General features: G+C 36.4%; 1 protein-coding gene across 1 annotated transcript in view; it reads right to left on the bottom strand.

Moving 5' to 3' along the window:
* Positions 1-2,964: 2,964 nt before the first annotated feature.
* LOC129358284 (contactin-4) overlaps positions 2,965-27,374 on the bottom strand; it is a 128,389-nt gene continuing 103,979 nt past the window's right edge. The window contains exons 18-24 of the mRNA XM_055027225.1: positions 26,692-26,762; positions 25,369-25,603; positions 25,143-25,258; positions 19,612-19,792; positions 12,215-12,327; positions 9,257-9,425; positions 2,965-7,662 (exon numbers count right to left, since the gene is read on the bottom strand). Coding sequence (XP_054883200.1) covers positions 7,559-7,662; positions 9,257-9,425; positions 12,215-12,327; positions 19,612-19,792; positions 25,143-25,258; positions 25,369-25,603; positions 26,692-26,762 — 989 coding nt within the window. The 3' untranslated portion in view covers positions 2,965-7,558. The remainder of the gene's footprint in view (positions 7,663-9,256; positions 9,426-12,214; positions 12,328-19,611; positions 19,793-25,142; positions 25,259-25,368; positions 25,604-26,691; positions 26,763-27,374) is intronic.

Raw genomic sequence — 27,374 nt, 5'->3', positions numbered from 1 at the left:
CCAAATCTTGGCATTCATCAAAGTTGATTTTCAACCATGAACTTCAGATTCCAACTTGCTAGTTGCATCAAAACCTCCACAGATCACATGACCACAGCAGCTGGTTGACAAACAGCGAAGAAAATCTGAAGACAGAAGGATTTTCAACACAACCCATCCTTCTCAGCAGAGACTCAAAACCAGCAAACAAAGAGCTTCATCATCAACCGCGACAGCGCTGACGTTTGGTGCTGTTCCAGGCACACATTAACTGGTTAATCAGTTCTACCACATGTACAGAGCTTCTCCATTATACAGTTCCTCACTATCAAACACTACACAATCTGACCTCATGAGCAGTGAATGTCTTTGGGCAACAGTGCATGTTGTAAACAAAGTGTGAAACTGATCACATTAACACAACTGGGATCACTATGATCTACATGCAACTTTAACCTCATACTAAAAGCAAGCATCCCATCTATAAATTAGGTAATAATCACAGCTGGTGTCACAACAAATAAATCTCACAACCCAGATAGCATTCCAGTAAATTATTTCAAAAGTAAACAGAAAACAATGGAGGATCTGAGTCTGAACTCTGCATGTATTCAGACTCTTGAGTGACTCAATTTTTTGAAGAAGGATTTTACAGAAACCATAAAAAATATTCACACTTGTAGAACTTAACAACTACAAAGTTTATTGCAATTGTAAAGAAGACAGATATGTGACCTTTGAGTTGTTCTCATTCTGGGTTTTGATTAGCTTTTTATTTTTTCATCCCAAACTGATGCTCTACACCAAAACAAAGCAATGTGATTCTAACCAGTTAAGAAAGCGTTAACATGTGATACACAGACAGCTTTTGTCACAGACTCTTCTGTTACCATGACTGGACATTAATGAGGGACAGCCTAGTGTGTTGTTGTGCCAATCAACATCAGAGAACAAAAATCACACAGGTAAATATGAATGAGATTTATTAATATGTCGCTGGTCATAATGTCATGCCTGATCAGTGTATTACATCTCATAGAAGATGGTACTTCAGTGCAGCTACCATGTTGAAATACCTGCATTTTGTCTATTTCCCTGTTGTGACAAATCCTGTTCTCTCCGGGGTTTCTGTCAGCTGACACGATGCTGACTTTATTAGAACTGAATCGTGACTGCTGGTGCAGTCCTCTGGACACGAGGGAGCTCCAGCTCCTGCTTCTTGGTCACATCTAGGGCAGATACTACAAGACAATGTGTGCATATTCTACAGTTTGCTGATTTCACTCTGGATCCACTGCTCACATTATCTCATTTGATAGAAACTGATGTAAACTTAAGTATTTTTGCCTGCAGGGGATATTTAGATATATTTTGATCAATAATTTCATCCACTTCATCCTTATAATATTTTAAAATAATATATATTATGAGGGACATTTTTCCCTTGTGCTCAAAAATATGCAGTTATATTTCTGCAACAAAATGGATTTTTGATTAAAAGAAAAAAAAATATTAAAAAGACTCATAAGCATGTAATTTAATGTGCCAAATATTGCGCATTAAATTACAATAAACCAGAAATAAAATTGTTCCTGGTTTCTGTACTCCTCTAACTTATCATTCATCCCCAACACTGTTCCTCAGTGTCATATTAACATCACTCTTGATAATTAGTACATGTGTTACTCTTTAATAAATATTCTTCCTGATTTAGTGGCTTTATGCCCACAGTGGCATTGCATGGTCTCACTCACTGGTTTGATTCTGCGTTTGCTTCACTTCATTTGTGCCTGTTGCTTTGTTTCATTCTATTTGCCATTTTCTCATTTAACTATGGATGACAAAATCCCTATATAATATAATTTCATAGTTTTTCCTCTCTGCTGGAAAACTATGAAATTATATGTGCATATATGACAACTTATGAGCAACACTGTGTGTCTGATAGAGAAGTCTTTTACAGTTCTTGGAGTTTCATATAGACATGTTTGCACGTTATTGTTTTCATCAGGAAAACATAATGCAAAAGTTGATTCTTTTACATGCCATCCAAAGAAAAATATTCTTCCCATTTTATTCTAAATGGAGCAAAACCATCTGGAGTCAAAATTTTTCAAACGACTAATTGTGATTGGTCATTATAACCATCGTGTCACTTTTCAGTTTTTTGACAGGAAGCTAAGAGTTTAAAGCACCGTGGTGTATAAAACCGGACAAACACAATGAGATTACAAGTTTTTAAACAAAATCTCTTTGAGCAGAGGCTAATAAGTGATATGCTGTGCGGTGCCCTGGGGTTTCAGTCAGGACCTTCAATAGATGTCAACTGAATAATACACACCTTGTGCAGGACAATGCAAAAACTATGCACCACACTAAGCCACAGGCATCCAATACTATGCAAATAAATGAAAATATGCCAAGTAAATCAACAAAGCAAATATCGATCAGAAAATGTTGAGATTACAACTTCCTGGGTAAAAGTAAAGAATGATGGGGTTTGCATGAATGGGTTTGTTTCAGAAAGAACTGTGAACTATAAGCCTCAAGAAAATAAATGAACCCAAGCATTTTATCAATGTGCATTAAATCACATTTAATCTAACCTTCAAGTTAGTGTAGTGTATTTCTTTATAAGAACTAGCCTGGTTTGCATTCTGTTAGGTTTTTTTCTCTCAACAAGCATTCATCTGCCCAACAGAAGGCTGTGAAAGCCATTCAGAATAAAAAGATCATCTCTTTGCCAAGGCAACTGCTGCAGAATGATATTTTGTTTGGTGTTTGTTTGTCCCGAGGGAACCTTCACTCTATCGTTTTTCCTCTGCAGTCCTGCAGGATACTTACTCAGCACATGTGGAGTACTTCTCTCTGCGCTCCAGCAGAAATCTCCTCAGACTAATTAAAAAATATAAATAAAGTCCATCTCAAGGTGAAGTGTATGAGTCAGACGAAGCAAGAAAAACAAATCAAGGCGGAAACTGATGAAAAGGTTTCAATGTGAAACTTTATTGAATCGTTCCTCAGTATCTCACAGAGATGTCTGTTGAATACAATAGTATTACATCACTTAAATAATCAGCAACAGAGCTTAACGATAAGTTATTGATACACTTAAAAATAAAAACACTAGTACAATAATTTATACTTGTTTTAAAAGAAGTAAATGCACAAATAATACAATAACAAAACTAAAAGGAAGATCTTAACTCAATATTTTAAAATACTATTTTAAAGTAGCGAATATGTATTATTTCAAATATAAAGTAAGCCCTATTTAACCTTGTAAAAAAAAACAATGTATTTTTTTTTAAATGTGCACAAACATGGAGAGCATTTTACCCTAACTCTACCTAAATTTCTGTTAAATTAAAATTGTCAATTATATTTTTAGACAACTTAGTCCTAATAAATAAATTAAATATGTTAATACTGACAGAGACACAAGTTTAAATAAAAAGGTCAAAATATTAATGACATTTTAATGAGATTTCATTGGTATTATCAGCCTTTTTCTGTTCTTTTCAACATATGAATAGAAATTTTAAACTGAAGTTCAGCAGTAGCAATGTTTCTGTAACTAACGTGTATATTTGATCTATTTTAAAAAGGTCTATGAAGGAATTGAATATAATTGAGTATTTTTTTTTTTTCTGCTGTACTAAAAAGCTTCAGATTTTCTGTTTTTGGACATTGCACCTTAACAGCATCTACTAATATTTACTGGAGTGTAACAGCAGAGAGGAAGAAATGTTTGCATCCTCCTGCTTGTCCCATATGCAGGTACAGGAGATTCATATTCAGGATGGAAACTCTGTCTGGATGTAAATGTGTCATAAGCCTGATGTACCACAATCAAAGATATCCAACAGTTTGAAAACTGCTGCTTGATGCAGAACGCTAAAAAACAAAACAGCTTTTTTAGTCGGAATGTTGCTAAATTGAAAACTTGTACTTTTGCAAACTGAGAGATAAAAGCATAATTTACCTTCATACCTGAACAGTTAATCAGGAATTTGTAGACATATTTACATCAAACTACTTCTTTATGTTTTGATGCTTTATGACCACAATTTTTATATTTGTAATTTTATGTAAGCAGCAAATTGTGCTCAGAATATTTTTTTTATTTATTTAAAAAGTGCGGATTACCTGTGTATTCAGCCCTCTGCTGCTCATATATAAAAGGTCTGTTAACAGTTGAGAGCTGTTTTGTGAGACCTAATATTGGACCTCATTCAATCAATCAATAATGATTTCTTGAGGTTGATTCATTTTGGCCAGGTTTTATTCAGGTTTTATTTTGTTTGTATTTTCAGCAACAAAAAACAGCTAAAGCTCATTATTGTTTCATTTAACTGAGCTCAATAAGTATGTGCCTCCATGTCTGCATCCCAGTAAATGTCACTGTGGTCATTTCTAACATCAAATTTAATCAAAGAAAACATAAAAATAAGGTTGACAGAAGATTAATTCTATGTGTTGCACCTTAAATTATCAATTTTAGGAATTTTAAAAGGCTATATATCAGTTAAAATATTTTTGTAAATGCATCCTTGCATCAAGTACTTGAGTTAGCAAACCAGAGCTGTGCTACAGTTGAATGGTGGTTGAAGGTCACATAAAATCAAAGGCTCACAAATGGCCCCGGAGACACATTTTCTACTCTACTGGTGGAGACATAAAGCTAAACCAAGAGCTAGCAATGCTAAAAAGTGATGTTTACAGATGTTCTGCTTCCCATCTGCAGCTTCAGCTTCTACAAGAAAGAACAGGGAAAAGGGAAAGTGAGCTGCCAGAGACTGGAAGACTAGCATCTATATACGCATGGAAGGTGGTTCTATTAATAATGGATCCAGGGGTCTGTATATAAGTGCACACCACACTTTTCAGATCCGCATCTGTAATTAAAAAGAACACTTATTCATAACTGTATAAAAGATTCATATTCATATTGTATCACTTGCACTACTTTGTGCTGCCCTTTCACACATGACAAATGTTGGACAAACTGAAGGATATGAATACTTTTGCAAAACAGATCTGTTTTATGTTGCGGCTACAGAACGGAGACCACTTCACGCACCAACACTAATTTTTCAAACATCTTCGACTCTTAATGTGAAATGTGCTTAAGGAAACTTCAAATTTCATAATATTCTGTGGTACTTCTTAAAGTTTTCAAGTTTTGTCCCTTCAACCCATCCTTTCTCCACACAAAATAACAAAAACAATTGAAATAATACAATAACATTCCTCATTTTGTCCTATCATTATAAATCAATCTCTTTGCATTGTAAGCACAATGGTCTTGACGCAGGACGCAGCAACATCTAAAGTAAATCTTTTTCAACATTTGACATAAACAGCATATGAATTTGCTAAGGCAGAGAGATTTAATGGATTTCTGACAGAAACTCGGCTAAAAATGCAACTCGGAGTGTCTGCACATGTGTTAAAGCATCACAAGGTCACTCTGTGTTTTCTTGCATAACATCAAGAGAAGAAATGAAGCATCTTGGCCTTTGACTGTCTGTTTTGAGGAGTTCAGCAGTACCATTGGCAGGATGAAGATATCTACTTCAGCTGGCAACAGACTTCAACATAGATGGACAATAATCTACAGCAAGTGAATTAACTTCAGTAAAAAAACATGTTTTGTGGCTTAAGTCACTCACACAGGCATTAGAGGAATTAATTAAACAGAAGAAATGTGTTAACTCCTAACTGGCTCGTCTTTAACTAAACACCACTGCTTGGGCCAACATTAGCCATTAGTTGTTCTAATATAATTATGTTTATAAGTTTGAGCATGTGGTTACTGAGCAGCTCTGCTCACAGTGGAGACTTTACCTAATTTCAGAGGGAGCAGCAAACCTGTTATTAATTACTTTAATGATGGATCTGCTCCTATTCTGCCACAACGCTGCGTTAGCAGGAACCGATCGCTCCAATAAAGTGCCAATAGTAACAATGCCAATGGCTGAGCTGAAACAAAGTACTGGGTGAGATGCATTCATTGATTTTGTCCCAAGTATCGCATGTGGAAAATAAAAAGTGTTGCATATTATTTCTCAGATTCAGAAGACGGAAGGTAAAAACTCCCCGATTTAGCAAAATAATAGAATGTGAACGGTCTCAGGCTAAGTCACATAAAGCCCTGGGTAAACCCTCAACTGCATGACGGCTGGAGAGAATTTAACTCTGAAGTACGTTGTGGTAAGTTTTAGCTTTTCACTTGAGCCACTCACTGCTGTTCTCATTCAGCAGCTGGATTCATATATTTCAGTTTCTGCACTAATGGAGGCTTGATCAGGCACCTGGGAAAAGGAGAGCACTGTGTGCTGGGTTTCCTAAGGAAAAGTTTCTAGATGTAGAGAAGCGTTCACACTCCAATATTTTGCAACACATTGGCCAAAGAAAGTTTTGAGTATTGAGGCTATAATTTAAAAGATACATTTACATGTCATGATGTCAAAAAGATGTTCTGTCATTGATTTTTAGAGGAGATGGAAAAGTAATCATTCTGTATTTATGTTTTACAACAGTTTGATAAAAAGATCTTCTATGTCATCAGCTCACAGTGATCAGTGGAACATGCAGACTTTTTGTTCATCATGTACTCCAGAGAGAGCATAGAGGGGTCTTCATCCACTGCAATTGGGGTTTGCTCAAGAATCTAGATATTTAGCTACAGCCGATAAGTTCAACTGAAATGCTGCAAGTCACTTCCCAGCATAGTTTAAGTTTGGTGTCAACAGCAACTCTGGGTCATGGAAAACTTACAGCACAATGTGACAAAAATAATAAGCTGACCAAGAGCAATAACTTGTTTTGTATTCAACCTCCAGTAGATGGATTCTCAGCTCTGTGCAGTTATTATCTTTTGGGTTGGAAGTTGAACATTTCGAGAACTTCTGTTTCAAGCTGCTAAGCTAATGATGCTTATTGTTGAACTACTATTGCCTTCAACAGATACAGGTAAAAAAAACAGATGTCTTCTTCTTATCTTGGGAGATTTCTAACCTGTATCATAAAAGTGTATTTTCATTAGCTCGGGGTGACTACAGATGATGGTAACAGATATTTACAATTCCTTCAAAGGTTTTTCTTTCATATTGAAGTAAAATGTCAAGGCTCAACTGCTTGTCCTCAGGAAACAAAGCGAAGAGGATGCTTTTCTTTCAAACCTGCTGGTTGAGAGAGAAATTTGTGCACCAAGGTAAGAGTTTTCACGTCAAAACAAGCTGAAACTGGACTTTAACATTAATGCAAAATAAGCACACACATAAATAAAAAAGGGACATGAAGCTGTGCTCAAATTCATTTGTCAGTGAAAGGAGAGAAGGTCCACTTTTCAGCTTTGACAAATTTATGCATTGTGCAGTGTTGCAGCCCAGCAGGAGATGTTTTGTGCCGTTGCCTGAGAGCAGCACTTTGTGGACATTTGACAACCTTTCACCAAGGTTCCATCACTCCGCTCCTGTTCCTTGGAAACCAGAGGCTGAAAAATTTTACAGTTGCCACCATTTGTTTGACAAATGTCACATTTAGGAGGAAAAAATATACACTGCGTTTATTTTCAGCATAGTAGCATCAGTAGATGGATTAATAAATGAAGTCCAAAGGGGATAAAACAGCACATCTTCACTGGAATTCTAGCCACAGATCCTCTTGAGTTCAGACCTAAGAAGAAAATGAAAAAAAAGAAAATGTTTGCAAGATAAAATAGGTTCACTTAAAACAAACAAAAAACAGAATATCCTCATATGTTACTGTATTACTTCACTTACGTCTTCTGTGTATTTTATATTTAAACAAGGAGCATTGTGGAGCACAAAGTCAGGAATTAGAAAGCCTGTTAAGTTTGAAACTGGTTGTTATTGGAGGATTGTTATAAAACAATATAATGGACAGTATAATCAAAATGTTGGAGTTAAATCTGTATTATGAAATTGCTTGTTATGTTTTCATACACAAAACGTCCTACAAATGTATGTTGTTGAAGAAAAAACATATAGTGTGAGTATTGTTTATCGTGTATTTTCAATGAGATCATCAATTCATAATGTGATCAATTCATATTTTTATCGATTCAAATGTGATGTTTTCAAATCACATTTGAAAACATGATTCAATGCAGATTAAATGCAGATACTGTGTGGTTTGGCTCATTACTTCTTAATGTGACTAGAATCGTGTCACATTAAGAAGCGTGTTATACATGAGAATATTTTTGAAGAGTAGTATTTGCTATTATTGTTCATATGGTAATCAAAAAAAAAAGATCTTATAGTAACTTATTGTCACAATTTTACCACAAAATATCATAAATCTTGAATTTTCCAACTCCATGTGAGAGTGTCTCAGGCAGGATGTTTCTAAACCATGGATGATGCTGTACTCTCGTGCTGCAGGTTTGTGTCAGTTTACTAGTTGGTAATTGGAGTAATCTGCTGTAACCCACTGCTTGTTTTACACTACACCTAAACACTGTAGATAATAATTTTCTAATGACAACAGATTACAGATGCCGCTGTAATGATGAGGCTTCGTAAGATAACAGTCATAATTCTGATGATGAAGAATGTGATGAACAGGAATTAGAGACCAACTGTTGGAAACTGGAGGTCTACTGTTTTTCTGATTCCAGAGTCACTATTGATTTCCTATGTCATCATGTAGATATTAATTATTTTTTAAAAAGTGGTTTGAAGTCAATCTTGCATTTTTATTCACAAACTATTGTTATTGATGCAAAACATTTTCTATGGTGATGTCTGGACAGTCTGGGCAACATGTATATGAGTGTAATTGATGGGGCTAAGACCCTCCTCCTGGCTCTGATTGGTTGTTTCAGGTTAAGCGGTGTATTTCTGCAGATGGCAATAGGGCTACACGGAGGTGGCAGAGGTGCTTGATTTTTTTTTTCATAATTATTATCTGTAGTATGCTAAACTGTTACAAAATGTTAATAACAAATATGTAAAAAAAAAACAACAAAAAAAACTATGGTTTATGAAATTTACCTACTGAAGCTTTATTAATGTTTCTCTTCAGCTTTAAGCTAACTCAGATCATACTAAAACAGACAGTGACAGTTTTTGAACAATGTTAGAATTTTATTTGGGTTCCATCAAACTGATTTTGGAGTTTGGTAGTGCAGTCTGATGAACCTTCGGTAAAACTCATACAGCATCACTCTGGGGTTTGGTTCCACCATTCCCCTGTCTATTTCTGCCTCTGATTATTTCTAGACTACAAAGTGTTTGAAACTTACTGGACATCTTTGGTATGTGAATGGGACTGCTGCTGGTGCCATGGCCCCCCTCAGTCAGCGCTGTGATCTCAATGACATGGTCCTCCCCATAAGGGACCCGAAGCTCAATGCTGGTCTTGTTGGTTTGCAGTACTGTAGTCCTGCCATGCCAGCTCTGGCGATACACAACCTGAAGGATAACATTTCTAATAATTATAAAATATCTTTATATGATGGTCTGGGGTAGGGGAAGAAATGACTAGGCCACTGCTGAGCCATCCAGAGCTTTTCATAAAACCAGAATTACAATTTTTATATTTGCTTTTTGAGAATAAGAAGATTTAGATTTTAGCCTAGATTATATTTCATTGTTTACATTTTTACATTGAAAGCTTAAAGGAATTGGCAAGTTTACTTCAACCTTTATTTTATGCTTGTTGTTACCATAGATACAATATGAAGTTTGGACATATTGAAGTGCTGTTAAGTTTTCAACAGGAAGAGAGGACTCAAGTCATTCAACATCTCACAGGATGTATATAAATAACAGAACAAAACAAAAGTGCTGGATTTGTTCTGTTCAAACAGAGAGCCAGGCAATTTTAAACTGTTTTAAACAGTGTTAAACAATGTTAAACAATTTTAACAGTTTTAAACAGTGTTAAACATTTTGCAACAGTTTTAAACAGTTTGCAACAGTTTTAAACAGTGTTAAACGGTGTTAATAGTTTTAACAGTTTTAAACAGTTTTAAGCAGTTTTAACAGTTTTAAACAGTGTTTAGCAGTGTTTAACAGTGTTAAACAGTTTTAAACAGTGTTAAAAATTTTAAACAGTTTTAAATAGTGTTAAACAGTGTTAACAGTGGCTCAGTAACTGTGACTAAGTTTGTTGGATTAGAAAAGAGTCCAAGAGGAGACTCATCACTCTGTAATAACTCTTTCACATGCTGAAATAAGAAATGGTAAGATGATCAAATGATGCTGGATAGCATTGTTAATGTCAGTTAGTTGTGTTGATGGAAAAATTTCACACCAGTGACCAAGGCTGGGCTCGTTCACTTGAGACAATATTACCCTTTCATCTGCTAATTAGTTTCTTCAAGCTAGTGGTAGATAAGTTGGATTAACTTTTTGACAAAAAAATTCCCCAGGAGGTCAAACTAATGGGCAGTTATGTTAGGGGGTAATGCGATCACAAAATTACACTAATAATAAGTGCCAAAACATGGCAAGGCAACAGTTACGCCCTTGTTAAAGTTTCACCTGTTAGCTTCACATCAGGTAATTCTGAGGTAAAAGAAAAAAAAAAACAACAAAGTTCTGAGGTAAAACACTGGCTGTCAGATATTAACTGGCTTCCAGTTTCACACACTGATGTGTCCATGCTTGAGACTTAGGCTACAATCACACAGCTGGGAAATATGGTCCTAACCCAGATTTTTTTTTTTTACCTTTGTGGAATCCATAACCTGTGTTTTCATGGCAGGCATAATTCCGATCTTTTAGCCCCCCAAAAATCAAATTTGTGCCTCTGCCACATATTGTACTAAATCATACTAAACAGTTTTCAAAACATCTGCAGTCAGAACAATCATGTCACCTATTATCCAAATTTTATATAATTGACTTCAGCTCGTAAATGACCAGCTAACTGTTAGTTGCTAATGACGATAAAGTTAGCATCTGTTTTACAGCTTACTACAAGCCCAAAAGTAAAGCAATTTATTTTATTGATTTTAATGATTGTTAAAATCATTAAAATCAATTTTAATGATTCTTAAAATTATTAAAATCAATTTTAATAATTTTGGACTGAATTTAAATGACGATATCTTTCTTTTAAAACACAGTTTCAGATTAAGGAACATCCGATTTGTGAAAACACAAAAAGTTTCAATCTGATTTGCATTAGCAAAAGATTAAGTAAACATGAAAATATCAGTTTATGGACTTCAGGTTTCATAAGTGAGATTTATGAAATACTTACGAAAAAAATATTTATAGAGTCTGAGTTTCCCAAAAAACAGTCATGTAACCGGAGATCCGGATATTGTGAGCTGTATGTAAGCTTTACAATATATTAATTATTGAAATTTGCATAAAAGTGTAAGAAAGTCTTTTCAACTCCTTTTTTGCTACAATTAAAATCATGATAAGTCACTTTGACTTATTTTTTGAGAAAATCTGATCCAGTAAATTCCATAAAAACCATAATCCAACCCCATTTTGTTAAACTAGTCCAGTGTTGGGTCGATCCATATTTGACCCAGATATGAGTTGACCCAAATAAGAAGTAAGAAATGTCACGGTGGTCAAATGCAAATTTTTTTTTTTGCCTCTTAAGATTTCAAAATGTCTTTTGAGGACATAATTTGTTCGAGTGAGTCAACAGTGAATCAGATGAGGACATGAAACAGGACCTTTGGCCTTATTTTAAAACATTTAGTCACGCTGTGTCTTTGTTATAAAAGTGTCCTGTGTTGACCCTTAAAGGAAACAAGAAGATGGAAAATTGGATGCATAGTTTGGAAAATATGAAATCATATTAGAAATACAGGGATTTGCATCAGGCATTTTTAATAAACGAGGCATATCTAAGGCATATGTGCTTCCTTATACCACAGCTCCACAGGAGGCTTATCTTTAAATGACCGGGGCCACATATCTCGGGAGAAGAAATATATATTATGAAAAGAATAATCAGAAGCTGTGTTTTCATCCACAGAAAGTATGCAAAGTGGATCAAATGTGTATTGGTTAGAAGAAGCTGAATTCTCTCTGCAGCCTGACGCCCTTCGTTTTATCATCAGGGACAGATCTTTTAATTTTGAAGGGGCCAGACAGGGCCAATCCATATTGTAACACCGAGGTTGCTGAGGTTCGTTTCTCCTCCGCAAAGAGACAGCCATTTGTTGAGATGACAGCTGCCGAGGCCACGTTTGTTTCCACACTTCTCCTGTTTCTCTGGAAAATCTCACCTTGTATCCCGTCACCTCAGATTCATTCTGCGACGCCTTGACGTGCTCCCACTTCAGAAAGATCTTTGAGTTGGTCAGGTTCCACTCAATGGCCCCCGGAGGCTGGCGTGGTGCTGCAAGATATGCAAATTATAATGGACAATGTTGATGGATGAATGACTAAAGCAATGTTATCCATGGTGTTTTCTGCCTCTGCGGTAGGCCATCTTTTAATCATAGAGTGCAACAAATTAGACTTTAGCCTGATTTTTACTGAAGCAAGACACTTACTTCAGTAAAAGTAAGTGTAAGACACTTGTGTCTTACTTCAGTAAAACTCATGCTTCTGTCCATTGGTTTTGTCCATTGGTTTTGTCCACTGGTTTTGTCCATTTGTGAAACCGCTGGGTAAAAGGGATAACATTAACAACCCACCTAGAAAGCAGCAATCATGTCTTTATAGGTTCATTTTTCAATTAAGCACCTCAGTAGTGCTCAAATTCTCACAGTATTGTTTAAAACTGTGGAATTATCCAGAAGCTTTACAAAGATTCCATAGCACTCAAACTTGGTGAACTGCAACCGAGGTATTAAATGGACCTCAGTTTTCTTCTTGCTAATTTCCCTCAAAGGTTTATTTGTTTCAAAAGTTTCTGCTCTTCAAGGATGTTTTCAAAGCCTACACTGTAAAACATTTGACGGTGGTTTAACTTGAAAATGAAAGCTTTGCAACCTACCAGATGCATTAAAATAAACAATTATCTAAACACACAAGAGTCAGATCAATGTAAAACATTTCCATCTCACTATGCTGGGAAATAGTTCCCACTCATGTCTTTTTTCTTCTTTCAGATTTTTTAAGTGCTAACCTAAAAACTCTAGTTCATTCAACTCTTGCAGCTTTGACAAATAAAAAGTAAACACACTTACTGTAAGTCTAGCTTTCATAAATTACAACAATTGTTACATTTCCAGCTGCTGTGGTTCACTTTCAAACTCCACTACGTCAAACGAAGAAAACAAACCCTTTGAGAAACCTGTTCCCTTCCTCCCATGTGGTGGCGCTGCACCAAGAATCCCTGAAGGGGAAGACACAAAACCTCTGAAGAAGACACTGAGCCAACTTCATTCTTGACAACATGTAAACAAAAATGGAGTGGTGTCTGATTAATGAATTAGTGGTTGTAAGATTTCTCTTTTGTCTTTGGCTAAAGACCACAAGATATTTCTCACACAAATGCTAGGCCTGTGTGGTTGTTTTACCTGGATTTACCCAGAATGCCCTGTGCTTTAGTTCATTTTCTGCTTTCGGAATCTTCACATGTGGACATGTGAAGCTGATCTTATCCACCTCAGCAAGTCTAAAAATCAGCCACTGTCCTCTTCCTGTGAGAGGTTGAACTGATAGACCCACTCACCAAGTCATGTCTTCACTTTTGCAGTTTACAATAGTCACCCCACTGTTTCCAACTTATGAATTTTCATGCCATATTTAAGAACAATCCAGACAAAAAACAATTATATTGGCTAAAATAAGAATTGGCAGGTCAGGCTTTTTAAAGATCGATAATAAGAAAACGTTCAGAAAACTGCAATTAGTGCACTCCTTATTTAAACCACACTAGAGAAGTCTGGGCGCCCCAGAGTTGGCTTTTTTATGATCCACATTAGAGTTCCATTGTGCGTTCACACTTCCCCAAACAAACTGGATTTTCTGATCACATGAAATGGGAATTGGATTAAAACTACTAAACAGGTCTGGTGTGAATTCATCCTAACAAATCTGTGTGACTAGGGGGATTGGGAGAATTTAGTCCGCTTTAATCAAAGTCTTGTTTGATTGTCTAGATTATCTGGTGTGACTATGCACTGATGCAGACCAAAAAGGCAAACTTTGGTCCATTTATTACCTCGGTTGAAGTGAACTCACATGACGTCCAACGCATGTGAACTCTTATTGAACCAGCGACCGCTCCAAAAGCAGGAAGCAACGGGAATCCTGAGAAAATCTAAACAAAACAAACGTGCATCTTGCGCTAGCAGGAGATAACTTGGGGTCAGAAAAGAGAAATTCTACAATCAATAACATCTGATGCAACTCCATGTTGTTTACATTTGGTGAAAAAGAAATTTGGGCTAAGTTTATTCTTCAGATGTTTTGGTGTCTCTTCCTTCAGTGGTTTTTGGAGCAGCGCCCCCAAAAAAAACAATTTTGGGTGTAAAGAGTTAGATCAAAGAGTTTTCTGTTTCATTTCACATTGAAAATGTAACATGTTGCAGTTTTGTTCCTCAAGTGAATAAAATCTACCAGACTATCAGGAGTGAAAACACCCAAAACTACACACATTTACTAATTAGGGGACTTCTCAAGATAAGTCACCTGTTGAATTGTACTGGAGAAAAGGGGGGATGAACATGCACACAACACCATTTCTGATTTGTTATTGTCAATCTTTTTTAGATTTACTACTTCCTGTTGGTCTGTCACATAAAATCCCAGTAACTACAGAACTTGTGGCTTTAATGTGACAAAATGTGAAACAGCTGTAAAAATTATTTTGCATTTGTATGTTGATCTGTGATGCTTTAAATGTCTAAATATTTAAGAAGCGACATTAAAAAGAGCATCAAAGCACAGACCTGCTTCAGAGCTAAAAATGTAGGAATTATTCTGCAAGAAACAGAGAGTGTTGTATAAAGTACTGAAATCTCGGAGTCAAGTAAAAGTATCAGTACCTCTCCAAAATATGACTTTGGTAAAAGTCCAAGTCACTGACTGAAATGTTACTTGAGTTAAAGTATTAAAGTACCTGAAAAGTCTTGTACTTAAGTATGGAAATTACTGTAAAAATGGATGTACTCAAGTAATGTAATGAAAAGTACAAGTAAAAAGTAAAACAAGGCAAATGTAGTTTGAATGACATTTTTTATATTTTGGTAAACTTGTCAAATACACTTAAAATAATATACACAACCAAGTGCAGGCAAAATTAAACCTGCTAATAGACATACCTGCAGGCATTATTTAGTTAAGAAAATTAGGTGCTTTACCTAAACCACAAGGTTAACTTAACCTGTTTACTAAGAAGCTGAACCAGCTTCTTAGTAAACCCTCCAGGACAGAAAATACAACGTTTTTGTAAGCCTTAAGTTTTTCCTTTCAGTAAAGTCAGTGCTGAAAATGAGAAAAATAAATAGTGGCCAAAATGTGGCCAACATAAAGAAAAAAAGCCGTTACGATTACTTTACTTCACAAACTATAGGTGCACACAACTGGTCATTATGTAAAAGAAAAAAGGAATTGGGAGAGAAATGCAGCTTATTTGGCATCTGAAGAGGGAGAGATTTTTTGTTAACTTGGTGTTTAATGGGAGAAGCAAAATAGACCTCCGTGAAGCTGACACCCCACCTACGTCAAAAAATCCAGCAAATACTCTGATTGGTTAGTGCTCCGTTTGTGCCGTTAAAATGTTCGTTTGTGCAGCTTTGGTTTCCGAGATATTAAAAATGATTTTTTTAGGTCATCCAAAATATATACTTTTTAAGATTATAATTCCAGAAAATATTGAGTATGACTAAAAATTTACTAGAGAACAGTGTGTCTCGTGTAACAGCATGAATTTTGTGTCAGTTGGTCACAAGGCAAGAAATCTATTTCCATTAGTTTCTCAGGAGAGTTTGGATGTAAAATTTGTTGACTCTCCCTGAGTGAAACTTCGACACCTTGAGGAAGGGGGAGACCTAGAGAACGGCTGGCCGAAATTAGCGTTCATAAACCAGATCAACCTTGAGCTAGACGCCGCTCACACCAGATATTGGAATAGCCAAAATCCAAATTGAAAACAACCTTGCTGCGTTTGTTTTAACGGCACAAACCTGCACAAACGGAGCACTAACGAACCAGCCCACTTTGGTTTGTTTTGGAGCAAAACGGGGGGCTGGTAACTCTGGATGACCTAAAAAATCATTTTTAATATCTCGGAAACCAAAACTGCACAAACGAAAATTTTAACAGCACAAACCTACACAAACGGAGCACAGACCAATCAGACTATTTGCTGAACTTTTTGACGTAGGTGGGGAGGTGCGAAACCTGTGCATCCTATTGGTGGTGATGAACAAGCCCAGGCAAGCAGGCTTTATTGCAGTTGTTCGGTAGGTGGGATCAAAACACTTGCGTTTCTCTCTCGCTTTTTAGTAACGAGTAACTAAACCACACATTGAAAATATATCAGAGTAAAAGTATGCAATTAAGTTCAGAAATGTAGTGAAGTAAACGTGAAAGTTATCAAAAATTTTCTTACTCAAGGAAAGTATGAAGTACTCCAAAATATACTTAAGTAAAGTAGTGAAGTATTTTTACTTCGTTACTGTACAAAACTGGAAACAGCATCACCTTGGAAAGTCATTGAAAATTTGAATAAGTATAGCTGCACTCTGGAATTACAGCCATAGAAAGGACTTGGAGTAAAGCATTTGTAGTGCTGCACAGAAAAAAAAGATGAAGCTTTATTTTATTCGCCTTTGAGGTTTCGCCTGCCAATGTTACCGCTGCTTTTTATAAAACAAGTGGTAAGAGTCCTCTTTTGTCCTCATTCAACCCAGACTTTTGATGATTGAGCTTTTATGTCACACATAAATGTTTCAAATCATCCAACAGATTTGAATATCAGACACACATGGTGTGTAAATACAAAATGCTGGTTTTCAGTGGTAATAGGATTCAGTTATCTGAAATCAATATGATTTCAGATAACCTCATCATACTTGGTGGCAACAAATGCTATCAATGCTAACACAACACTCACATTCCAACAAATTCAATTTTGTGGATGTTTCTTCCGTCAGAATATTTTCCAATACCTAGGGATCCTCAACATGTATTTTGACAGATGTGACATGGACCTTTGCTGTGTTTTTGCTCAGTATTGGTTTGGAACATGGAACTATCCAATGGCGATTTGAGTTTTCTACTGGTCAGGCACTAATCAGTCCTGAGATAAAGAGAAAACATGAAGGAGTGATTCAAAAAGTTTCATAAAAAAAAAAAAAGCAAAATAGGAATTTCATCTACTGTTTTGGTGCAAAATCAACCAGGCTACTCAAAACATAATTTTGTTTTGGTTTGTTACATGGCTGTAACAAACCAGATGGCATATTTTGACTGCAATCAGAAAAACATAGAGAGTTCTCCTCTCCTGGCTGGAGCTTTGGATTTTCTCAGGTAAGGCACAGAACCACTGATGAATGGGAAAGTTCATACATCAGATCTTATTTGAGTTTCAAATGTGTTTCCATCTTCCCTTTACAGCTTCACTCGTCTTCGGATGGCCACAAACTGCCTGAAGCGAATGCAAAGTCTTAGGAGTTAAGGCTCAGTTCCATGTCCACATAAAGCCCTATTAGCTTAGCTTTTTCCTTTAACTAATGGATTCATCATTTAAAAATTCTTTTTATACTCTCTCTTTCAAAATAAAACGCCTTTGATATGAAATATTAAGATGTGAAACACAAAAAGAAGGTGTATACACATATCTTTTTCATACGATTAATGTGTTTGAACTGACCTCAGATTTTTGTTCATGTCCCCTCAGGTGCCAGATATATTCAGAAAATACTCTTATTTTGAAACATGTCCATTTTCAAAGATAAGAGAAGAATAGAATTTTTGAACCATCCCTTTTTTATTCTGGTCCAGCTTCTGTCATCTTCTGTTTGCCTTGAAAGTAGAAAGATGAGAAGACCTTTATGCTTTTCTATCAACAGAGATAGAAATATTTTCATGGGTTCAGTTCACCTGATCCCTTGCCAACAAATCTGCAACAGAATGGCTTAAAACAGAAAAACAAAAGCTCCCACACTGGTCCTTTTAACATTAAGACCTTGGCTCCACCAGTCTTTTATTACCGAAATAAACATTGATTCAGATACAAAGGACTGAAAAATCATGGTCAGTAATTAAAATAATGTATAATAAGAGAAATCTTTGTTTGTTGACAGAAGGTATGTCTTCTATCATTATACCTTGTTGATATATTGTTTCTGTCATGGAACTCATACATCTACTTATTCAATAATTTAGCAGCAAAAACAGTTTTTCAATTGAGAATGTTGGGTATAAAGCTCTGTTCCTTTATATAAATCTCTAATTATAAAAAGGAACTTTAATCAAGTGAAAGTAGGTCTGAAAGTGCATTCCACAATAGAAAGAAAAAAAAAAGTGAAGTAGTAACAGCTGCCAGACCACTGCCGATTATAGTATTTTTTCTAGTTTGTCTAATAGTCTAAAAATTCAAAGGATGCGTCTACATTTCCTCTGTTTCAATTAACTGGATTTCCATTCCCCACATCTATCAATCTGTAATCTTTCAGAAAACCACTGAAGAAAACGACCAAATGCACATTTAGTAGAAAATTTCCAATCATCCATGAGTGCAAAAATGCATCTCAAGACTTAGTGCAATGTTCTGAAAGCATCTTGTCAGATGCAGTTGTTTTTGGAAGGCTGTAAATGGATCAAATCAATAGTTGTTTTCACTACAGAAACTCTCACTTTTGAAGAACCATAATTAACACTAGGAACCATAATTAACATAAGAAGAAACAAAGGCTTCTTTGTTTTTAATTAAAATAGAAACAAAGAAGCCTAAAGACACTAACACCTTCAGGACATGGATATAGACAGAGCAATCTTCTGGGTGAAGTGACGGTGTTCAGGTGGGGTTGGTTGCTTCGGTCCTGAAGGCACGGCGGTTGGCTTGACTCCGCTCGGCTTGCCGCCGCTGTATCACAGCGGCTTGCCCTCCAGAGACACCACATGATGTAGCCATGATGTAGCCTGTACATGATGTAGCCTCATGTACAGCCATGAGGCTACATCTGGTAGGTTACCTGGTTTTTAAAGATATTCCAAAAACTGCACTAAAGTTCTGAAGGTCTTTTCTGGTTTTTGCTCTAAGAAGTATACAGACCATTGAAACTTCCTGTAAGTGATGCAGCAGACTGCACATGAATCAGTAGTTGATCCAGCACATCAAACCTGTTTCCAAATGCAGTAATAGCCTCTGAGAACATTTTAGACTGAAGTCATATTCTGGACTGATTTAATATGGACTGTAACATCACTTTATTTTATACAATTTTATTTTATTGTACAGACAATATTTCTGAGTGAAACCTTTGTATTCATGTGTTTCTGGTTCCCTGGTTTACCTGATGCACAAGTGACAGCTTGTAGCTGTCACTTGTGCAGCTTTGAATCCTATTGCTGCTGTTGCACAGCAGCAATAGGATTCAAAGTTGCTTCATTTGGACCACTAACTGCTTGATCATAAATGAAAAGTAAGAAGCAGGAAACAATGTTGCAAGTAAATAAGAGAAGATGATGGATTCCTGTCTGGTGTGTGGTGATCACTCACGTGGTTTTTTGGTTGCGACGCTGATGGAGGGGCTAGAGGGACCAAGTCCGGCACTGTTCTGGGCTCTCACTGAGATCAGGTAGACCGTACTGCTCTTTAAACCGGACAGCAGCGCCGAGCTGTCGGTGACCCGCATTCTGTCTGTTTCACGCTGCTCAGAGCTTCCCTCCCAAAAGAGAACCTGAACCAAAGTAATCACAGTTATTTACACACCTCCTGAATCTTTTTTTGTAATGTTTGATTAGATAAAAGGCTAACTGTAGTAGAAAACTATTTTGGGAACAATGTAAAAATATGTTTTGCCTCTAAGATCAGATGCATACAGATGCATTCTTATTGCAAAGCAGTATCGCATTCTTAAAATAAGGAAAAACATCAACGCTGGATGGTAGAAGCACAAGTCCACACATAGTCCAAGTCACAATTTCAAATTCCTAAATGATATTTAATCTTAAAGAAATCAGTAATAAGGCGAACAACATGAGTACGAGGATTAGGAGGGTGTCAGAATCAGTATCTATAGGGAGATCATTTATGACCAGATAGGAGGAGCAGACAGGAAATGTCAAACAGATGGCATGAGAGCAGGTACTTATTCAGATGGAAGCACGCAGGTTCTCAGACATCTTGCTCAGGAAAGGCAGATTAGCAGCAGGGCTGGAGTTGCTGATAACATTCATCTAGGGTGTTTCTTTCCTCACTGCACTTCAATTATAGCTGCTTTTCCAGACTCTTTGGAAAATAACTGAAACGGCTGAAGAGAGCGGGTCAGTTTTTGCTCCTCTGCTACGATTTTAAACGTCCACATAGACAAATTAGTTCTTTTATTTGTTTATTTGCTGCATACTTAAATGTTATTGTGCGACATTAGAAGTATAGTACAGCAGAGGGTACTTTTTTGTGAATTCGGCTCAATATTTGAGTGTGTGGTTCTTTACATACTGAATAAAGTCCAAAGCAGTCTTTCTTTATTTTGAAGTGCTCAGCAAAGTATTGTCTGTGTTATACCATGTCTACAGGCCAAATACTGAACATTTAAGACATAAACCATACATATATTTAAAATATTAAACCAAGTAAGCCGCAAATAGCTTTTTCTTTGTGTTTGAAAGGAGAAAAGTCAGTTAAAACTATTTTTTTTCTACATAAACAGCTTATGAGGCCACATCCTGGAAACCAGAAATGTCCTTCCACATTGTAATAATGATGTAAGATTATGTAACTCCACTGTCTGGAGCAGCATGACAAAAAAACCTTTCCAATAACATGTTAAATGGCTGTATGGTTCCTTGTTGGTAACACAGAAAAACCAGTGAACTCTCTTACTTTTCTCCTGATGAGAACATTTATTACTCAGAAACACACGGAGATTCTAAAGAAAACTTTACATGGAAGATGTATTATGGAAGACACCATAAAACTCAAATATCACGTTTGACGAACAAATTATTCTGCAGTTTTTTTTTCATCAACATTCCCTTATTTGGATCTTATAGATATTATCCTTTGTAAGTGGACCACATCAGTTATGGTTGATGTAATTAAATTTTGTGTTTTCTGTTCTGGTTTCTCTGATCTTTATTTCGACAATACCCCATGGATTCTCCACTGGGTTTAGTATAGGTATGTTCGACAGTACCCAAGTAAGTCATTTCTAACATGGTCTGGTTCAGGAGTCATAGCCCGTATCCAGTTCTGTGTTACTTTAGTCTGATTGTGCTGGCTCATGTAATGTAACCCCCAACAATTACTGAGTTGACAGTCTTAAACAAAAGAACTATAACTCAACCACATCAATCTGGCTTCTAACGCTGTTCACTCACTCCTGCGATATGCCACATCATTCTTCAACAAGCATCTATTCCAGATCAGCCAGTTTGGTTGTGTTTGTCATTCTGGCACCAACAGTTCACCCACGCTGGTCCCACAGGTGTTGAATGGGCTGAGACGCCTCGCCTACCGTACTCCTATTGTTACGGTGCTGATCCATGTAGCATCTGCTGTTGTATGTCTTACTTGTTCCTGGTTTCATAATGTATTTTGTAAAGAGGTGAATGAGTTAACATTTAAAACGCTGACAATAATGACAGTGAAAAACAACCAAACCACAGATACATTTTTCTCTTCCTCTTCGCTACAAACCTCTGATACACAATAACAGGCTGTGAGTTCTGGTAAAGTGTTTGGACAGGACATAATAAATGGGTGAAGCGCTCAGGTCTCACTCTCCTGGTTCAGCCTCTTCTGGGAGATTCAGGAACAGCTACCAGAGCCTCAGATGGAGGTTATTCCTGTACTTTCCTCAGCTTACAAAGTTTCCATTTCAATTATTTTCAAGGACTCCAGGAAGGAAGGTGCTGTCTGGTGAAAGGTGCCCAGTCAGTCTAGTGACTTGCAAAAGTATTCAAACCCTTTGGACATTGTCACATTTTGTCATTTTAAAGCCTGTTAAGAAATAAAATGAGGAATAACTTGATTTAGCTCATTAATTTATTCCTCTGTCCTAGATTCTTGTGTCTGTATACGTGTGCAGGGAGAAAAGAGCAATCATACGGTGTCAGACTTCAGATATCCAGAGTTTTATCCAGAGAAAATCAATGCAAGAAGAATGTTACAATAAGCATCTCACCTAGATTATCAAAAGTCCAAGACATGACAAAACAGAAACAATTAACTGAGTAAAAAGGACAGAAACAAAAGATGCATCTTCTGGGAAACTCTCACTCAGCACACAGAGATTCGAACTTCTGCTTCAAAACAAACCATTTTATAAGAATGTGTATTCTCCTCATTTAAATAGATGCATTAGGAGGTGTGGTTTTTTTCCTCAGTGTGGGCTGTCTTAAATGTTAATTTTATTACCTCTGAGACCCACTGAAACACCCAGCTCTTCTCGTACCAATCTCCTTCTTAGGCGATCTGTTTTATAGCGTGGGTCTGGAACGTTATCTCTGCCTCAAAATGCTTCAACAAAAAACCAGTTGGTGTTTTTTAACCAAGCTTGCACAAAATGTAATGCTAAATAATGACTATAAGTGTGGATCTAAGAAGTGACTAATTCAAAACATGCTTAAAGAAATATATTTAATTCTAATATAGATAAACTCATTTATAAAAAGTTTTAAGATCCTAGTGAACTTTTGAACCATGCTAAGGAATTTGTTAATTGTCTGGCAGACAGACTCTGTCTAAAGAGATTCTAGGCCTGTCTTTTCTGTAGAATCCTCCCTAAGAATTTATATAAGTTCAGAGAGTCAGCAGTTGTTTTAGTTTGGATCTTTATCTAAATGTATGTGAAAGTAGAGTGAACTTTAACTTTCTATGGTATATTTCATATGTATCAAAACTATCCTGTGCAGTATTGTGCTAATTTAAAATATTATTTCAACAAGCCACAGATGTCATGGATTGTATTGAGAATGCACAGTTGAAACCAGAAATTTACATACACCAAAAAAGCATTCACATTTTTTCCTCATTGTCTAAAGTTAAGTCAGACCAAATCTCCTGTTTGTGGAAAAGTAATAATGCAAAGTATCATCCTAATTACACAATTACAACATCCTGTTCTCAGCCTGTTTTTGGCACCAAAGGCAGTGAAGGCGATCAGCTTTGAGGAAAGATGGGTGTAGCTAAATTTGGGAAAGTTAAGTCTGCATCTAGAAAATTTATCAAAATAGAAATAGATGTTTTATTTTTACTTTTGTAAAAACTGGCCCTGCCATTTATGTACTATTTCATGTTTTACCACAAAATTTCCAATAAAACACCTTGAAGTTTGTACTTTTAATATTTCTTAATAGAAAAAATCTCACAGGGTATAATTATTTTTGCTGAGGATTATATTAACATCAGATATTTACTCTACTCAAGATTTCATGAATGTTTTTGTGATTTTTTTTTGCAATCAAAATCACTGATTTTGTGGTGCTACTTTATAAATATTTGCAAAAAACTTTTTGATACTTGTGCTTACATGTATGACATGAGATGCAACATTTTGTCATATTGATCGCAGACTATAACTTGATATCAAGTAAAACTGAGTGAGCAGTAATAGAAATAAGAAATACTGCCACCTGCAGATGGGTATTAGTACCACTTAAACTCAATATTTTTTGTCAATTTTGCAAATGAATTGCAGTAAACTCAAAACTATGCATCAGCGCCAAAAATGCAGGGATCTGAATTTGTGTTGATTTGCGCGAATTTCTGCAAAATAGAGAGAAACTGGAGGTATTGTAATATCTGACATTATTTTTTTCATAAGTGTATTCAAAAGCATAATCATGAATAAACAAAAAAAAAAATGTTTGTGACAGATTGAAAGTCATTGCAGTAAATATAGTGATTGAAATTCCCATTGTAAGCCTGCTCTGCTCTCATCCTACAACAGTAGATGTGGATAATGATGTAGTCGGCTCCATACATCTCTGCACAGGCCCAGCCACCTGGGCATTGCCTCAAAAGTAAGATATCTGGGTTCCAGCAGTAAACTGTATTTTTATCTCAGTTTTCCCCCAGCTGCTCCTCAGCAGAGAGGCTGTTATTGATGGGAATGATATATGATGTTCACCCTTTCCTCCATTTATTTCATTTTTAACAATTTTTGTAGACCTCCAGTCTACAAAAATCCCAAAATCCAGCAAAGTTTTGTTTGTAAGAAAAGCATGTGTTTTATTCTTAAATCTGCTGCAGCAGTCTCCAAAAAATTATTTGCATAATAAATTAAAATGGGCTCAATAATTTCTATTCTGATGATTAATATATTTTGAAGGCAAATTTTATTTACGACTTCATAATCCATTGTATTTATGGTTTTACTTGTTTGTGGTTTTTATTTCCTCTTTATTTATTGCGTTTTGGTTTTTGTGTTAACGTTTATTTAAAATGTCCTCCAGGTCCAGTTTGGAGTGTACTGTACAGAATTAAAGGGAAAACTTGCATTATTATGCCATTATAGTTTTATCAAAGTGACAATATTATTGTTTATCTCAATCATTTCTGGGATAATTTATCTTGTAGGCATACATTCATCATAGAAATAAAATGTAAATGCAGATTTTTGTTTTCTGTATTAAATTAAATGTTTCCCGTTTTCAATTCTTTTTGGATTTGACTGGAAAAATTGGGTATTATCAGTGATAAGATTTATCACTTTCTACCAAAAATATTTTCTAATATTTAACTAAGTTTAGTAAATTGAATAAAAGCTGAATTTAGTGCATTAGTAAAAGTCTGGATAAGTGTGGTCCCACTTATTATAAAAGCTTAGCTACAAAAAAGACAAATATTATTGTACTTCTTCCATTGTACGAAAATTGTGTTGGTAATAATTTTACCTTGATTATAAATAAAATATCTTCATCTGCATCCACCATATGTCCAAATTTGTATCAGTCTTGTACTGCAGTTGAGGGGCCACACTTTGGACACCCCTGACTTCCACAGATATGATCAAAATATGGAAGCTTATTACACGGTCAGCCATTATGCAATTGGCTCTGAATAGCTCTTGCTCTGCTTCATACCTCGTACCCTGTGATGTTCTCAGTGCTGGACCTGGGAGAAACTGGTTCCCAGGACACCTCAATCTCAGAGGCAGATATGGAATGAGCCCATACTCTTGATGGAGCGGTGGAAGGCTCTGTGGAGGACAGAAATATGAATTATGCATTGCCTTCGTTAATAGCATAACCACACTCCTTCTGGAATCTCCGTCCTCATCTTGTATTCTTTCCAGAGCAAACGCCTCACCTTCCTCTGCAGAGAGCACTTTGACGATCCGACTGAACGGCCCCTCGCCCACACTGTTGTACACACCCACAGTGGCTTCGAAATGGGACAGTGGAGCGACGCTGTCATTCCTGTACACGTATCTGGACACGTCGGCGGAAGCCAGCACCGTTTTGATCCAGGTACTGCTGCCGAGAGGGCGGAAAGCCACGAGATAGCCAAATTCCTCTCCACTCTGCTGTTCCTCTGGAACCGGCTGAGGGAACAAGAAAATAATAAACACCTATGATCAAAGCAACTGAGTGCAAACTGAATGAGAGAGCTTGGTCTGCAACATTCACAATGTCTACAAGAACCTTTGCCAACACAACCTTGGAGAAACATTCCAAACCATGCAAACATTTGTAAAAATCTGTCAAATTAAAACCACAAAACTTTTCATTTAGATTTATGTGAAAACTGCATTTAACACATAAATGCTATATGATCCTTGAATACCCAAAAAATGTGTTGTGCCCACAAAGCTGAACTTATCAATGTCAGCAACACAACAGATGTTATAATGCAACATACTTCCCTCAACAGTGTCTGAATTATTATGACACATCTTCCTGCATGGTTCACCGGAAGTGAATCTTTGAAACAGACCTTTGACTCATGGTTTAATTTCAGCTTTACTATTGTTGAGTTTTACTAACTCCATTGCAGACATTGGATGGTGAACATAAGAGGAAGAGGAAATTATATATAAACAGTTTTCACCAACTAGAAAAAGGTGCATGAATATAAATGTCTAATTACTTGAAGAATGACAGGTGCTTAACTTCATTCAACTGTAAGTTAACAAAGGAGCTATTTTTTCTATTTTTTATCAGGAAAAGTTGATCTAGAACAAGCTAAGTGAACTAAACGTTTTCAAAATTAGCGGAGATACTAAGGTGCCAATATCAACTGTGGCTGTATTGTGAGAAAATGAGGAAAGGGTTCCAAACTGTGGATACTTTTGTGTCAACCACACGTTGTTCTCGTCTTTATATAAGCTGCAGCAACTTTTGAGGGGCATATATACTTCTCTATGGGACTGAGTGATCCACAATACGTAAAGTCGTCACCAAGGTTCAGATTTACATGCTGTAACTGGCTCTGGCTCACCATCCTCATTTAGATTTACACGACACAGGGAGTCAGCAGGCAGCAAATCAGAAAAGACTCCGCTTTTAATTAAAAAGCAGTTGCACCCAAAGCTGGTCCTCCACAGGAACAGTAACTCTGCCAGAGTTCATCTCCCATCAAAGGGAGGACACTCTGCCACAGCAAACACTCGGTCAAAAATCATCCACTCACCTCCCACGTAATGACAAGCTCTCCTCGAGCTCCCCCGCCGCCACTCACATTAACCGGCGCAACCTTGGGAGCTGAACAGAAAAAAAAAGGAAACATAATCATCAACAGGGGTAGGTGCTGGATTTTCTGTTAGAAGTAAAGACAGTTTAGTTACAGAGCCGGGGAAAAAGTGGTTTGCTATTGTTAGCTGCATTTCCATCAACCATATAATTGTGCAAACTGAAGTTACAAAAATAAATTCACTTTATGAAAAAACAGGTATTTTTGATAAAACGTGTTCGCTCTGGGATGAGGTGATTTTTTGGCTTTTTTGGGGGTTTTTGCATCACAGGGGATCAATAACCGGATAACTGGATGTTACTACTGGCAGAAACCACAAAGAAGATGACAGGAAGTGGTAGGAGAATAATGGTGAGGCATGTTTTTAATGACTAACTTATTCACATGTGAATTTAATTCTATCTCTTATTTATCTACAGTAGCAGGATAAAACAGTTTTGCACACAATTATGATGGGAATGCAGCAATTGTTAGTTTCAAAGCAGCAAACTAATTTTAATATTAGACAAAGGTAATATGAGTAAATACAGAATACAGGCTTCAGATGATGATTTTGTTTATTACGATAAAACAGCTTCCTGAACCGACCTGGTCCTTTGTGAAACTGTAATGTTCATCTTGTG

This window comes from Poeciliopsis prolifica, unplaced genomic scaffold (assembly GCF_027474105.1).
Source record: "Poeciliopsis prolifica strain line A6 unplaced genomic scaffold, Auburn_PproV2 SCAFFOLD003, whole genome shotgun sequence".
NCBI lineage: Eukaryota > Metazoa > Chordata > Actinopteri > Cyprinodontiformes > Poeciliidae > Poeciliopsis > Poeciliopsis prolifica.
The sequence above is the reverse complement of the archived record's forward strand: the minus strand, read 5'-3'. Positions and strand labels throughout refer to the sequence as shown.